This window comes from Micromesistius poutassou (genome assembly GCF_964030765.1).
Source record: "Micromesistius poutassou genome assembly, chromosome: 5".
In the NCBI taxonomy this organism is placed as follows: domain Eukaryota; kingdom Metazoa; phylum Chordata; class Actinopteri; order Gadiformes; family Gadidae; genus Micromesistius; species Micromesistius poutassou.
The window spans coordinates 16,136,722-16,150,574 of record NC_140275.1 but is presented as its reverse complement, the minus strand read 5'-3'; the positions used below and the strand labels follow the sequence as shown (position 1 = coordinate 16,150,574).

Here is a 13,853-nt window from a genome sequence, read left to right as displayed (position 1 = left end):
TGCACACATTCACATGCGCACAGGTTGGCAAACACCCTGGCACTCGGTCACACAGTCAGCACACAGTACAAGATGCGTACTCTCAGTCACGCACACACGCACAAACACATACAAACACACACAATAATGCACGTGCGTTCAGACGAGTACATACAAGGGCGTGTACTCAAAACAATCACGAGAACACACTCGCATGCATACACACACACACACACACACACACACACACACACACACACACAAACACATGCACACACACCTACACACACATACACACACTCTCACACACATGCGCACACACATGCGCACACACACTCACACACAGATCTGAACACACACACACACACACACACACACACACACAAACACGCACACACACACACACACACACACACACACACACACACACACACACACACACACACACATAAACACACACTCACATAGATACACACACAAAGCAAACAGGCAGCGAGCCAGAGGCAGAAATAGTGTGTCAGCAGGGTCTTCAGTTGGCAGGCCGAGCCATGTCTAGCTTAGTCAGGAGAGGAAGCATTCACACCGCCATCACTCTCCAACATTACCATGCCTTTAATATATTAAGAGACACACTGAAGTTGTGTTACTCCAAACCTACTATATATATTATATATATATATATATATATATCTTTCTGCTTTGCAAGTATTAGCCAACTGGGTGAAACAAAAATAGATGCTTCTACATGTTACACAGCAAAAAAAGGCAATCATAGAGAATAAACTGTACCGGGGCAGTTTGTAAATAATGTGTGTATGTGTGTGTGTGTGTGTGTGTGTGTGTGTGTGTGTGTGTGTGTGTGTGAGTGTGTGTCGAGAGATGTTAATACATAGAGATGTTAATATATATATATATATATGAAATAGAAGTCATGGAAGAACACGATTGAGAAACAGACAGCTTCACATGGGCCCACAGGGCCTCAGGCTGAGGACCGTTACTCTTTCCCCGGTACACCTCCGACGTCCCGCCTCACACTCACTCATCGTGGCAGCCGGTGTGCTGGCGTCCTCGCCGACGCGCGCACACACACTGACCTCGGGACCTGAGCACTCTGATGCCTCCTTGCAGCGGCACGTGTTGGTCTGATCTGTACAAAATAACAACAAGAACAACAATAAGGTAACACTTACAATAAGGGTACAGTATAAACCATTAATTAACATTAGCAAATGCAGAAAGAAGTGTTATTATATAGAATTATATTAGCATTAGCATGGGTTGGAGTTGGGGTTAGGGTTGGTGGATGAGGGTGAAGTGAAGGTTAGGGTAATCTTATTACATAATGTATACAGTTATACCATTAGTTCACATGAACCCCATAAGTAAACATGAACACTATTAGTAAACATGAACACAAATGAATTCCATTAGTAAATGTTTCCTAGATTATTAGTAAACAAATCATTAATTATTATTACATTATTATTATTATGACATTAACTAATGTTAATTAATGTATAAATAATGGTTATTGAATGTACCATTATTGTAAAAATATGAATACACGTATAATAAACGTGTGGTGACAAAGTGCTTTATTTAACAGAGTAGTACCACAATACAATAATAGCCTATATATCAGACTTTAGGATAATTAGATGAATAAAATGCTGCAAATTTCCAGTAAAATAAGTTGTAGTTGACTGACCGATTGACTGTTTACTGTCTCTGTTCGATTAAGTCAAGTTATCTATTGATGGATTTCTTGATTGACATATGTTATGAGTATATCAAAAGGTTCTTCTTCTTCTCTTCAAACACCCCCACCACCACCTCCAACCGATTCTAAAAATGAGACTTACCATCACAGGCCTCCCAAATGCTACAGCTGCCACAAGTGTCTGCGGTATCCCTCACCGGCCACTCGCAGAAACTGTTCTCCATCAGAGTGTGGTTCTTGCCGAGACACTGCAAGGCGTGCAGTTTGCATACGCTCAGCAGAACAGGCCGTCTCTGAGTAAGGGCGGCACACACTTCTAGGGAAGGCCTGAGAGCACAAGTACGCTATGGTCAACCAAACAAACAATGTTGCATGATGGAGAATGTGTCAGAGACAAAGGTTTGATTAGTGATAGTGAACGACTTAACACACATGCACTCATAGGGGAACCGGCAGACACATTTGCCTCTGGAAGACTTCTCCCATGGTTGACATTGTTCAGTAGGGGCTGTAGTTGCCACAATGGTCTCTGTATTAAAAATAATATGCATAAACATAAATATGTTTTTGTCACATTTGGTTTCCCCCTGTGATCTCACCATATATACGAGCAAAAGAGTGTTGGATTTGGAACCCTAACCAACTATCATTAAAGTTAAGAAAAAAAAACATTAACTCGAAAAAATGTAACATTGTCATTAAATCAATGAAGTTTTGAATTCATGGAATTTATTTTATTTTTCTATAGATTCTATATTCTATAATGATTTAAATAAATGTGTTAAGAATGAGACATACCCTCGATACAGCGGACGCTCTCTGGGCTGGGGGAGAAGTGCAGACTGGGGTCACAGATGATCGCTGTCTCCCCCAGTATCTGCTTGCCTGGTGGGCAGGACAGGGTCACCCTCTCCCCAATGCGGTAGAAACCCTTCAATGGAGAGGCTATGACCCCGTCAGTGAGGACTGCAGCCATGCAATTTGAGGCTGAAAAATAAGGAAATAGAAGAGAAAAGAGGAAAATCACCCTCATAGAGTTCTTCATCATAGGCTGCACCTGTCAAGTATTAAGTCACTATACTGCAGATTATTAGATTGATACATTTTGATGACGAAACCTAACCTTAACCCTGTTTTAATAAAATCAGACAATTTGAAACTTGTCGGATTGCTCCTAAACGTCACCATCCGTAATCCAACACATTAACTTAATTTAAAGCTACACTATGTAAATGTTCCCATTAGCAGCCCCTAGTGGCTTGAGTTGTAGTTACAGTTTTAGCTACATCATTTTCAGAGTGCAGTGAGATTTTACAGTATGGGGTGGGGGGGCAGAACAATCCCTGGATGGATTGACTCGTGAATGGGAATGTTTAATTCCTGAGAATGTTTCTAGTTCTGATTTATTTGAATGGAGTAAATAGCTGTGGTACAAAAGTTAAATAGTGCTGGTTAAGAAGCCCTTTATAATATTGGTAAAAGAAAGGTTTACTGAGCTTTCGGCACGTACCTTCACAGGTGCCTGGACGCTGGGACCATGTCTGATCCTCCATACATTCTATGGTAGCGTTACCCACCAAATGGTATTCAGTAATGCATCTGTACTCCAGGCTCTTTCCCACAAGGTACACATCCTTAGGATCCTGCAGTGCCGAATACAAAGCATAGTGTTTTCTTTTTCTTTCACATTTCCATTAATTACCATAACAAAAATTCTTGGTATTATTTGGTATTATAACATTGAATAAAAATGCTTACTTAAAACAGTGGACATATGAGTAATTAGTAAGTCGCACATTCCACAAACGGAATATAATTGAGTTAACGTGATATGGTTAAAAACATATTTACCAAAACAAAGCCATTTATCAAAACAGGTGGGGGGCCACACTTCTGTTTCGGTTCCATTGAAAAGTCAAAGCACTCAGGCTCCATGGTCCTGAGAATGAGAACACACACACACACACACGCACACACACACACACACACACACACACACTATATAGGATGCACTGCTACATCCCTGTATGACATACAATAAGAAAATACTAAAGGTTGTGCTAACCTGAAATACTCTAGCTCTTGGTCCTCACACTCAGACCTCTCAAAAGTCTCTCCGATACAGTGAAGACCACCGTTCATGGGCCTGGGGTTGGAGCAGACCCTGGACCGTGACCTTCGATTCCCAGAACATGAGGTCCACTGAGACCAACAGGACCAGCTGCCGTGGATCACTCCTTCACAGCAAGAAGAGAGAAATTGTTGTTATTGTGTGTGTGTGTGTGTGTGTGTGTGTGTGTGTGTGTGTGTGTGTGTGTGTGTGTGTGTGTGTGTGTGTGTGTGTGTGTGTGTGTGTGTGTGTGTGTGTGTGTGTGTGTGTGTGTGTGTGCGTGCCTGTGTCTGTGTTAATATTATGTTGATGCTCTAATCACTTCCTGTCCTGTTCTTGCTTTGCCAACAAATCTTGTAAAAACGTCTGCTCAACAGAAAACATCTCACAACTCCTAATTCTCTTGTAGGGAAAGGCAAGATGCGCATACAATACAAAATAATGAAATTAAAAAACAGAAAGAAATGTCAGTTAATTTATCCAAAATTCACTCTCAAGTTGTCAGGGTGGTCCTTTCTTTGAGAGCATCTAAAAACATCATTTGTAAAACTCTTTTAATGTCAAAAGCGTGCTCACTTCTCGGTCCCTCCTTTCGGCAACTTCCTTTGTGCACTTTTAAATGTTTTGACTTTACCTTTTATCGATATTTGATGGTTTTCTACTCTCGTATTTTGTCGCCATTGTAAGGTGTCTATGAGTGTCTTGAAACACACTTTTTATATATAAAAACAAAAGGTATGATTTTAGGATTATAATGTATGTTTATAAAAGAAAGTACACACTAAGAAAGAAAAAAAATTACCCTGCTGGCCCTCCAGTTCGCTGCCCATTTCACAGCCCAAGCCCGAGGTCCCCGGCTTGCAGACGCATGTACACACAGAGCCTACCCGGACCGCCAGGCCGTTGTTCGAGCAGGGCTGGCAGTGGCAGGGGTGTGTCTCTGCATCATACTGCTCTATGGCCCTGCGCAGGTGAAGCTTCTTCACCCCAGCACACGGCACTTCCTTCACCAGCTCCGACAGTGGCCGAAGCTGGGGGTTAGCGCGTAGAGATGTGTTTCAGCGAGACGAGACGGGAACATTAGGGTATCGTAGCAGAAAGTGTGGGACACTAGTAGGAATTATTAGGATGGATTATTTTATTTACAGGCTTGGAATCCGTGTGATAAAATGAGAAATTCATTACAGTTTTGTCAAACATACAGTTTTGTGATATTTGTTTGGGGTATATGTTCCCAAAACAAATATTACAAATGTTATAGTTTTTGTTGCATTTAACTTCTGACCTTTTGCTTTAAGACCACTGGAAAGGAGGTCACAGAGTCTGCCCAGTCGGTGTAGGCTCTCCAGTTCTTGGCTGGTTTAGAGAGGTCTAGGTGGTACAACCCTGTGATGTGGAGCCCTCCCTTGACTTCACTTTTCAATAATAATGGGATGTCATTGCGTCCATGACCTGGAAAATCAAAGTAATGAAAATGAATTATTGACATGATCAATTCTATATACATCTATATATCTATATCTATATATATAAATGTGTATATATGTGCATATGTGTGTTTGTTTGTGAATATATTTTTTGAAAGTGAGTCGGCAAAAAATCGCATCATACCATCATACCAAGTATGTGTGTGTGTGTGTGTGTGTGTGTGTGTGAGAGAGAGGGAGTGTATGAGAGTGTTTATGTTTTTACTTTGACTGAAAGTTTGGTCATTGTCTTTTGAGCATTTTTCTTTGTTCAAGGGGAAGAAGAGGATAAACTCTTTGGGTCTGTCGCATTCGTCATATTGAAATGAACTCCCGGCTGCAAACAAGGAAACAAAGTTAGAAAGTTTGACATCGAATACACCTTCACATTATTGTCAATTACACCCAAAACAAATATCAACTACTCATGTAATATTTGTAATATTAATAGAAGATGAGAGTGTATGTGTAATATGTTTGACTAACAAGTGGTTGAAAAGGTTGTTTGTAGGTTGTCGGTTCCAACGCCTACATCCCATATACCCATATCCAACATAAGCACCCATAACATATCCTAACATATTTACAATGTAGTTTCACGCACACACACACACACACACACACACACACACACACACACACACACACACACACACACACACACACTTAATGGTATGATGCCGACTCACTTTGAAGTTGCTTTAGATAATAAGCAAGAAACTGCCAAATGAACAGATGTAAACGGAAATATAATAACTACAAATGATTAGCCTGCTTTGCATTGGCTTTGCGCTATGCCCCTGGTGGAACCGCCGGAAACAGAAATCTCCTCTCCTTGGTTCCTCACCTCTTGCCGTGAACCTGTCCTCGCTGACGTACATGAAGGCTTTGAAGGAGCCGCCGAGGCTTCCCTCGGAGCGGTAGTGTGTTCCAAACCGTTCCACGACCGCACGGTACGCTGTATAGTCGTAGACCGCCGGCAAGCCGCTCAGTGCCTTCCAGAAGGCCTCGGATATGGGGATGTACTGCGGGGCTTGGTTTTGGAACGTAGCCACCTCTATGTTACTCTTCAAGACCAGCAGATGGGTTTTCTGCAACAAATAAAAACACACATATATTTCACACCTGACAATTATTTTTCGAAATACCAACAATCGAGAAAGGGGAAGGTCACTAAAAAGGTTCTGAAAGCACACCTTGTCTTGGGTCTGTTCTTGAAAGGAGTCTTGGTTGTGGAATCCGGTGGTGGTGCCAGTCACAGTCTGTCTATAGACATTTTTCTTGGAATATTCCCAATGGCTAGTGAACAACTGCTCGCTCAATTGCTTCTCAACTTTGACCTATACAGCATCAGAGAAGAAAATAAAATACAATCAATCATTGAAAATTCTCAGAATAATGAGATTCTTCCTCAAGAGAGCAACTTTACCGCATAGTTGTAGCTCAGGGTGCTCAGGGGTACTCGGTAGACTCTGTTGGCTGTCATACCTTCGATATTACGACACTGAGCGCCAAAGCTCTGCGTGTTTATCACAATCCCCCTCTCCTGGCCGGTCACTATATCAAACCTTTAAAAAAGAAGAATTAAAACCTACAGGTCTCAACGCATGTATAAATGTTATAACTGTTTGCACACGCAGGCACACATATATATGTCTGAAGAATGGCCACACAGGTCTTTTCAGGGTCGTCTCTTACCCAACGCCCAGGTTCTGAATGTTTGGCGGCGTTGGATGTGCAGGTTGACAACCGATGTGTCTGACGTCACAGGTACGTTCGTCCAAGCTGTCTCCCTCGCAGTCCTGGTCGCCGTTACACACCAGGGACAAGCTGATACACTTTCCTGAGCAAGAGAGAGAGAGAGAGAGAGAGAGAGAGAGAGAGAGAGAGAGAGAGAGAGAGAGAGAGAGATTATCTATTTATAAATATCTATGTGTCAGTGAAATCATGAAATAATTGACACAGTTAATAATCGACCTACCTCAATGTTTCATGATTTAATGAAAAAATACATAAGTTCTGACCTGATAGGCATCGGAACCTGTTTCTACATCCATCCCCCAGGGGGCAGTGTTGCGTGGTCTCACATGCCCTTTTCTCGCTGGGCTCCCCAGCACAGAGATTCCCGTTAAACTGAGCATAGACTACCATGGCACGGCTCCTTGACTGAATCAGTACAAATGAAAGAATGACGGATGCAGAAAAACGTACTGATAAAAAAAATATATATTAATATTAATTTAAGTTTAGGCTACATATACATAAAAGTAATAAATACAAAAATATATATATATATATTGAATAAAATTATAAGAATACATCTTCCTTAATATAGCACAATAAAATGTAGTTCAGAGTGCACACTTTTAATAATTAATAATTAGAAATGATGAAATAATGAAATTAAAAAACAGAAAGAAATGTCAGTTAATTTATCCAAAATTCACTCTCAAGTTGTCGGGGTGAGATCATGGTGTGCACAGACACAGTGGTCACTACGGTAACGAGACACCCAAGGGCGATTCTCACCTGCAATTTGGTACATGGATCACACGCAGACCATTCTCCAAAACTCCCCCATCTGCAATGGATCCTCTGTTGACAAAGTCTAAAGCAACAAATATGTTACAGATTCAAGTTTATAGTTGCCGTGCAAATGTCCATAAATATAAAGAGCATGGAGAATAAAATGTGTTACCCTGTGGATGCAAAGAACAAGAGAATCAGCCACACCCTACCGGCCATACATACTCCTAAAGTCTTTACCTTCATGGTGAACACGACGAGTGATTCTGAACACATTCTGCCTTAGTTTTAAATAAGGCAGTTCCATTGCTCCTCCTACGGGTTGAGAATGCTTTTCTCGAGAAAAATGTTTGTGTGTGTGTGTGTGTGTGTGTGTGTGTGTGTGTGTGTGTGTGTGTGTGTGTGTGTGTGTGTGTGTGTGTGTGTGTGTGTGTGTGTGTGTGTGTGTGTGTGTGAATGTGTGTGTCCATCTGTTTTTTAAAGTATTTTAAAAAACGTTTTCCCGGAAAAGGGATGGCCTTCCCAACAACCTTTGCTTTTTGGAAAAGATCCATATTGAGTGTAGTGCTCCCGTTTTGAGGGGAATAATTGATTACACTCAAACTGAACTTTACACCCTTCTACAGCTGTTTTGGAACACAGATTGTTAAAAAATACATCTTCAAATTTAAGATGGATCCAAATTGGCTACCAAGTGCGCCCGTGTGTGTGTGTGTGTGTGTGTGTGTGTGTGTGTGTGTGTGTGTGTGTGTGTGTGTGTGTGTGTGTGTGTGTGTGTGTGTGTGTGTGTGTGTGTGAGAGAGAGAGCTGTGTTTGAATGTGTTCATCTAGACATGAACAGTCATATTCTTGAAATGTAATGCACATAGTAAACACTAGAGGGAAACAAATTACAAATAACTACGCTAATTCACTCTGAGGGCGCACTCACACTAGGCCATCTGTACCGTGCCCGAGTACGTTTGCCCCCTAAAGTCTAGATCGTCTCGCTAGTGTGAGCACGCCATCCGTACTCAAGTACAGTTGAATTCCGTAGCGTCAGTACACTTCGGAGAGGTGTGCTCAGGCCACGGTACAGATGCTAATGAGCCGACACGCGCACACGCACGGATACGCAACTGTATGTATAAGAGACCACCGTACTCACCGTACTACCCCAGTTGAGATTGCCTAATGTGAGCACAGGCCAGCGGCACAGTGGGGGGAGGGCAATCGTGCTTGAGTACGGTACAGGGCAACTTTGCCTAGTGTGAGTGTGCCTTAGATTGTTGGCTGGACGGATAACGTGGGATTGGATTGAATTTTTAAAACTGAAATGTCTTACTCTTTATTGTTGAGTTTATTGTTCATTTTGTTTCGCGTATATAAATTGGAAGATGTTTTTATCTTCCTACACTTTTGTACACAACCAAGCCACAGAGTCGAATCCGAAAGTATTTCCACATCTGGAAACACCATCTGGATTTCAAGATTGCACATAAATGTCACCCCCAAGCAGAATGGTCTGCAGGGAGCTGAACACCAAACTCAGACACATTTGTCAGGTCAATTCCGTTTGGATTGTAGAACATTCTGCTATTACCTGTCACTTACAAATGTGTCATGCTATTATACCAACCACTTTCTTTTATGATCGATTTTAAAAGCATAGCATGAACCCTTTTCCCAATGACGATTCCCTGAATGTTTCCTTAGTATTATCTTGTACTGCTAGCAGGTCAAGCAGTACATTTCGTCTATTTCTATTCTATTTACATTTTATGAAGCATGTTTAATTTAGAAAAATCTGCTGGAAAAGTGCTGTACAATATATTACAACGAAATAACAAGTGGAAACTAAACTAACCGAACCCATTTCTATTGAAAAGAGTTGGCCTATTTATGGCTGTTTCAAAAGGGGCCAGAGACTGTGGTTCTCTCAGAAGGCCAGGGTGAGCATTTCAACAGAACTGAATGCTCCCATAGTGAGGAGCTCAGTCCGGGGAGTGTGAAGGGCCTGAAGACATTGTTAGATCAATGTAGCTCTCATAACCAGGGGGGCAGGCCTCATTTGAGGCTGAATAGATCCGTGATTGAGGATGTCAAGCTACTTTTCAAGAAAAAGTCAATTTTATTTGTATCCCTTAACAATTACAGTCTCAAAGGGCTTTACAGTCCATATATTTACGACAATGCTGGTCCCCCAAAAGGCAAGAAATACCTATATCTTGAGAAGGAACACAGAGTTGGGGAACCCTCCTTCCAGGGTGCAATCTGTGCCCTTATTGACTCACTCAACACTTTTTTCATCAAAGGAGTGATTCATAAGTGAGAGGCTCCATAGTTTCTATATAGTTCCATAGTTCCATATTTCTGATGGGCAGAGAAGCTTCTGGATTGAAGGAAGAACATAGAGTTTCAGCAGCGGTGGTCGTTAGGTCAAATCTACTCCAGACTGTTGTGTGGAGAGGAGATGTCTCATGGTGGTGAAGACACATTTTTGGCGGGAAACTACTGGATACAGTATACTGGTTCCATGATTATAGGTGGTGTATATTGCACAGATACGAGCTACATGTAAATTATACTGATTGAGAATGTCTATAGGCCCTCTAATGACCACTGTCAGCTTATTGGCTCAGCCCCTGTACATCCGGGCAAGATGTTGGACACGAGGTCGGGTTAGCATTAACCACAGACAAGACCCATATTACTGCTGGTTCTGTAGCGATTATCAGGCAAAGTTTAAAAAATAAACTGTGTTTATGTGTGAGTGTGAGTGTGTGTGTATCTGTTAGGGAAACGGAGAGAGAAACAGAGAGGGAGAGAGAGAGAGACTTTGTGTGTAAAAGACAAATAAAAAGATGGCCGCTTCACATTATGAGCAAACCTTCATTCCTTTATTCGTCTGATCTTTGTCATGGGAAACAGAAACACTTTGGCCAGGGTGCACTCAGTGTCTGCTTCCCGTTAACTCTCACAGTGTCGAACCCATCTCGTTTTGAGCTGTTTTTGTATTGACTTCTTGGGACATCAAAGCTGTGTCAAAGCTGTGTGTCATTACACACTAATACATTATATGGTTGCCGTTGTCTGCATATACACGTCAACAGTAAGGATATATATGCACAACACTGCCTTACTGAGTAATCACATACAGTACCTTACCTTACCTTGTGTGTGTGTGTGTATAGGTGGGAATGTATCATGGAATGACTCACTGCACACATGTGTAATACAGCTAAGCACCTCCTCAAAAGCACGCTGTCCTTATTGAGTAGACCATCACCTCACACAAACACTGTTGACCCACGGAGGTCACGGCCATCACAGCGAAGGTATTGTTGGCTCTGATTGTCCTCAGATGGTAAATGTCTCCGCCGGTCAGTGAACCGCATAGTGTGAGTGCTGCAGAGGCCAGACGGCCAATCCGTTAAAACACATTCCCTTCCAAGGTCACCGTGGGCTGTTGCTCATCGCCGTTACCACGGTGACGAGAATGAGCTCCCTTGCTGAACACACGCTTTAGGTGTGGAAGAGGGAAAAAAATGGTGTAGCTTTTTGACTTTATTTAGGTACATACATACATTTTTTTATATTTATTGAAGGCAATGTCTGAGAAGGTGTTTGATTCAATGTTGGATGTAACATAGGAAATGAGCAGTGAATAAAATGCAACAGACTCTGAGGTAAGCAAAATGGCACCGTCTCCCATTAAAAACAAATCATTTCATTAAAGGTTTGCCAATAAACATGGACATAGAAGCTTTTGTGTTCTCTCTATTTATTTTTCATTTTCCACTTACAACAGTCACTTTTATTGTAACAAACATAGGTTTGACCTTTACAGTAACAGTAAATGACCCATCAGAAATGGATGATACAGGCACGTTAAAGCATCAGAGACAACAGGTTGGACACTCACTCACTACACAGCTTACTAACCTTTTCACATATGCATGGAATTTTGGTTTCTTCATCTTCACAGGGTTAGCAGACCAACATATAGGAGTAATGGGGATAAAATTTTCCTTCATAAAGTGGTAACATTAGCTCATTAACAATAAGGGTACAATAAATTAACATTAGCTAATGCAGTAATAAGCATTAACATACAGTTAGCTCGACCAAGTAATTTGATTGGACAAGAGGCATTCCATGACTGCTGAAATGGAGTATAACGGTGCTGGGACTTTTAACTATACATGTATCACTCTGCTTTTCAGGTGTTTCGAATAACCATTAATTACTTTGACGGTTGTACGATTTCAAATCTCCGGAATCAGACATGGCACCAATGCGACTACCAACAGAATCTTATTTCACTGGTTGCAAAATAAATGGAAACCTACAGATAAAAGTACATGACCCAAAGTAGCTGGCCTGCGGTAATGTATAGACCTACACAAAGTAGCAAGCTGGTGTGCAGATTTTATTTTTAATTGTGATGCTTGGCAACAATCCAGTCCAGTCCAGATATGCAACTATTTGGGTTGCTGGAGCAAAATAAATGATTGAATAAATAAATCTTATATCTGTTGTCGCATATTACTTTCTGTGATATTGACATGAACACCATTAGCAAATGATAACTAGACACATTAGTTAATTCTTATTTAACTGTGGGTTTATGCTTATTACTGCATTAACAGAAGTTAATAAATGTACCCTTATTGTAAAGTGTTACCACAGTGGCAACATTTTTGCAGACGAGACACCAATGTTAATTTACATTTAAGTCAAATCGACATGAATGTAGGGCAGTTACGTCTGGTTCTATGCAGAAAAAAACAACTGTGGAAAAACAAAGGATAATTATTTTTCAACAAAAGTATCGTTTGGGAAGGCTCTTGGCAGTTATATACAGCAAATAATATATATTTTCTGGCAGTAAATTACTTTGCCCTTTAATTATTTACAAACTTTTCATAATATAAAACATTTTTTGACATATATCGACAACAACATTAAAAAAGCTAGCATCACGCTTCAAGTTTTCAATCGTAAAGTAATTGTATTCTACAAAGAATCAAAGTTAAATCTGTGGTCAGTGCTCAGTCAGCCAATCACTTGAATCAGAAATGGCACATTGAACCCACGTGACATACATACATCCAATTTCTAAAACACACTTACATATCCATCTATAACATTGATAAACTGATAAACAACATTTGCACATTAGTACATTCTCTGCCAAAAATGCTTGTGAGGGATTTGCGTCGCCCATTTGCATAAGATGTAACATGTAACATGTGGTGACAATATGGTTCCCTTTCTAGAAACAAATATCTATAGAGCAGAATAACTTCAGTTTGTTAGGAACTTATTTTAAAACATATATCTAATATAAATAGTTGTATTGTACTTGGTGCAGGTTTAGTGGAATAACATTATATGTAAATATGGAACACCTATAGGCTGACATCAAACAGCTGCAGAAACCACTACATCTTTAATGAATGTACACTGGTGTTGCTAACGTATGTACATTTCAGAAAAACAACAAAACGTCAGTTTTTGTGATTTTGACAATGATCATTGATTTCGTAACATTCTCGATTCAAAGACTTGACAGATCTTTAAAAGAAACATTCAGAAATGTGATGCAGACCATGTAAACCATTGGCACAGCAGTAAATTCAGCAATTGGTTTCAGTGCACACATGCCGAGAAGAAAATTTACACCTTCTGCTATCGTTTGGCCCATAGATGCCCAAATTAAGCTCAAATGTAATATTTTAAATGTAAACATCCAAACAAAAAAATTGAATAAAAGAGCTTTGACATTTTAAACATGCATACAAAGAATGAAAACCATATGTGTGGGTGCACTACAACGTTTAAAATACACCATCTTGGTCTGTTAGTTATGTGTGAGAGGAATATATCAAACCAGTCCTTTCTCCCTGTTCACTCATCTACTCCACAGAGCAATGTCTTTGAAAAGGGCGGCTGGATCAGTGTCTCACACGATACACAGGCATCTGATCAATGTCTGGACCAGCGCCTGACTAGGGAATAGACTGTTAGAGGTCTCGGCCTCTAACCGCTTAGGTCGTTTCCTTGG

General features: G+C 40.7%; 1 protein-coding gene across 2 annotated transcripts; it reads right to left on the bottom strand.

The window, feature by feature from the left end:
* Positions 1-575: 575 nt before the first annotated feature.
* Positions 576-8,149, bottom strand: c7a (complement component 7a). 2 transcript variants are annotated; one of them, XM_084468124.1, is made up of 17 exons: positions 8,045-8,149; positions 7,808-7,886; positions 7,303-7,444; positions 6,977-7,121; positions 6,708-6,846; positions 6,475-6,618; positions 6,126-6,369; positions 5,505-5,615; positions 5,098-5,264; positions 4,615-4,843; positions 3,768-3,939; positions 3,554-3,641; positions 3,213-3,345; positions 2,501-2,689; positions 2,135-2,231; positions 1,845-2,029; positions 576-1,129 (listed from the first exon to the last, which is right to left on the bottom strand). In XM_084468124.1, exons 3-17 carry the CDS (start codon positions 7,427-7,429, stop codon positions 942-944), a joined length of 2,358 nt encoding a protein of 785 aa, XP_084324250.1. In that variant the 5' UTR covers positions 7,430-7,444; positions 7,808-7,886; positions 8,045-8,149; the 3' UTR covers positions 576-941. The 2 variants fall into 2 exon arrangements, with proteins under 2 accessions (XP_084324250.1, XP_084324249.1); XM_084468123.1 differs by having other exon boundaries at positions 7,977-8,095.
* Between the last annotated feature and the right edge of the window lie 5,704 nt (positions 8,150-13,853).